The sequence below is a fragment of the Zea mays genome, chromosome 9 (genome assembly GCF_902167145.1).
Source record: "Zea mays cultivar B73 chromosome 9, Zm-B73-REFERENCE-NAM-5.0, whole genome shotgun sequence".
NCBI lineage: Eukaryota > Viridiplantae > Streptophyta > Magnoliopsida > Poales > Poaceae > Zea > Zea mays.
This window is the reverse complement of record NC_050104.1, coordinates 148,911,684-148,913,408: the sequence shown is the minus strand read 5'-3', so window position 1 is coordinate 148,913,408 and position 1,725 is coordinate 148,911,684. Positions and strand designations below refer to the sequence as shown.

Here is a 1,725-nt window from a genome sequence, read left to right as displayed (position 1 = left end):
AGTATTTATCGAACTTAGAATCCATTGCTAGTGCCAAATCCTCAAGCACACAACTGGTTTGCCAATTTTCATTTCTTAGAGCTTGATGGATACATAACACATTATGCAAAAACAAATGAGATGTTGGACTTCTATGTGCTGAGAATGCTTTTGTAGCTTCCTCAAATGCCCCAAGAAACTCTCCAATCGCCTCAGAATTTGTCCACTCTTCATCATCTGGTGAAGGCTCAAGTTGTTCCTCAGCATATCTCTTTAAGACAACTTTGTACTCAATGGCCTCCATAATCATCTTCTCATTTATCCAATGTGATAGTAAACACCTTCTCTTTTATCCCCCACTCTATGAGACACTTCGTAATTACTTCTTCGATTGCTAGGCCCGTGTGTGGATATTTGACATCTTTGAATGCAATAGTCTTCTTTTTCAAGATAAAGTTTGCATCAATGTAGTGGGCTGTCAAGCAAAGATAACCCAACTTCTAATTTGAGGTCCAAAGATCAGATGTCAAGCAAATCCGAGAGTTAAGACTCTGTAGCTCATTCCTTAGCTCTTGCCTCATCATCTTGAATCTGGCAATACAATCATTTCTCATTGTCTGACGCCCAACACCGCTGAACGATGGTTGCAATGACTCCATCCACGGGGCAAAGAAAGGATCATCAAACTTGTTGAATGCGACCTCGGCACTGATGCACCACTTAACCATGCACTCACGAGTCTTTCGAGGGTCAAACACAAATGAACCTTCTCCTGGCTTTTTTCTCATTGTAGCAATGAATCGCTTGCGATCCTCAACTGAAATTTTAGGACATGTATCTGCAACATGGTTTCTAAGGCTATTTGTTCCTGAATTCCTTTTACTTGTCAGCTTAGTCCCACAGTATTTGCAAACAGCCTTCATCACTCCATCAACCTCAACTAACTCTTGTTGAAAATACTCCCAAACCTTTGCCCTTCTGGTCGGCGATTGTACCGATTGGTCATCCAAGGTGGTATTAGTACCCGAACCCTCGGATATCCTTAAATCCATCTGACATTAAATATCTGCACCCAACATTATAGAAAAAAAGCAAGGGGTTAGTAACTTAGCATCGCTGTTGTTGTTATTTGTTAGACTTTGCTAACTGAGTCTAGAACATGTATAAACGGTGCACGGTGGCTTGGAATTTAAATAACGAAGGCAAAATCATAGAACTGGATGAGGATAAAGGGGGTGTTTGAACTGCCAGGGAAGGTGTACAAACAAGTGGCGTACCAAGAATTTCGCATCAGAAACAGCCAAAGCACGACAATAATACAACAAGTGCCAGTGGTATTTGAATCCGACTAGTACGCTAAACCCTTCAACCATCGGCGAAGAAGAACAGGAAGAGAGTACACAGGCTCGGGACATAAACTAAAACCTACACAGTTAGCCGTCATGATTGATGAATCAGCTGAATTAAAATCTGTCATGAATAGTGCATCGTCTGAACCTGTCATGAGTCAGCTGGAACTAATTATTAGCTAAGATTAAACAAAAATAGCGTAAATTAGATGAGGTCGATCAGCTAGCTGGCTGAGTCAGCTGGAACTAATTATTAGTTAAGATTAAACAAAAATAGCGTAAATTAAATGAGGTCGATCAGCTAGCTGGCTGATATAACAACGGTTAAATCCATCTAAAGTTCAGACTTCAGAGTGAATGTGATTAGCTTTTAATTTAGCTGGCTAAACAGTTAGGT

The 1,725-nt window shown here is 40.5% G+C and overlaps 1 protein-coding gene across 1 annotated transcript; it reads right to left on the bottom strand.

Moving 5' to 3' along the window:
• Positions 1 to 349: 349 nt before the first annotated feature.
• On the bottom strand, positions 350 to 1,031 carry LOC118473411 (zinc finger BED domain-containing protein DAYSLEEPER). Its single transcript, XM_035962706.1, has one exon. The coding sequence runs from the start codon at positions 1,029 to 1,031 to the stop codon at positions 480 to 482; it is 552 nt and encodes a 183-aa protein (XP_035818599.1). The 3' UTR covers positions 350 to 479.
• Positions 1,032 to 1,725: the final 694 nt, after the last annotated feature.

Coding starts and splice junctions, on each gene's coding strand:
- LOC118473411 (XM_035962706.1), bottom strand. CDS start 1,031: ATGGATTTAAGGATATCCGAGGGTTCGGGTACTAATACCACCTTGGAT.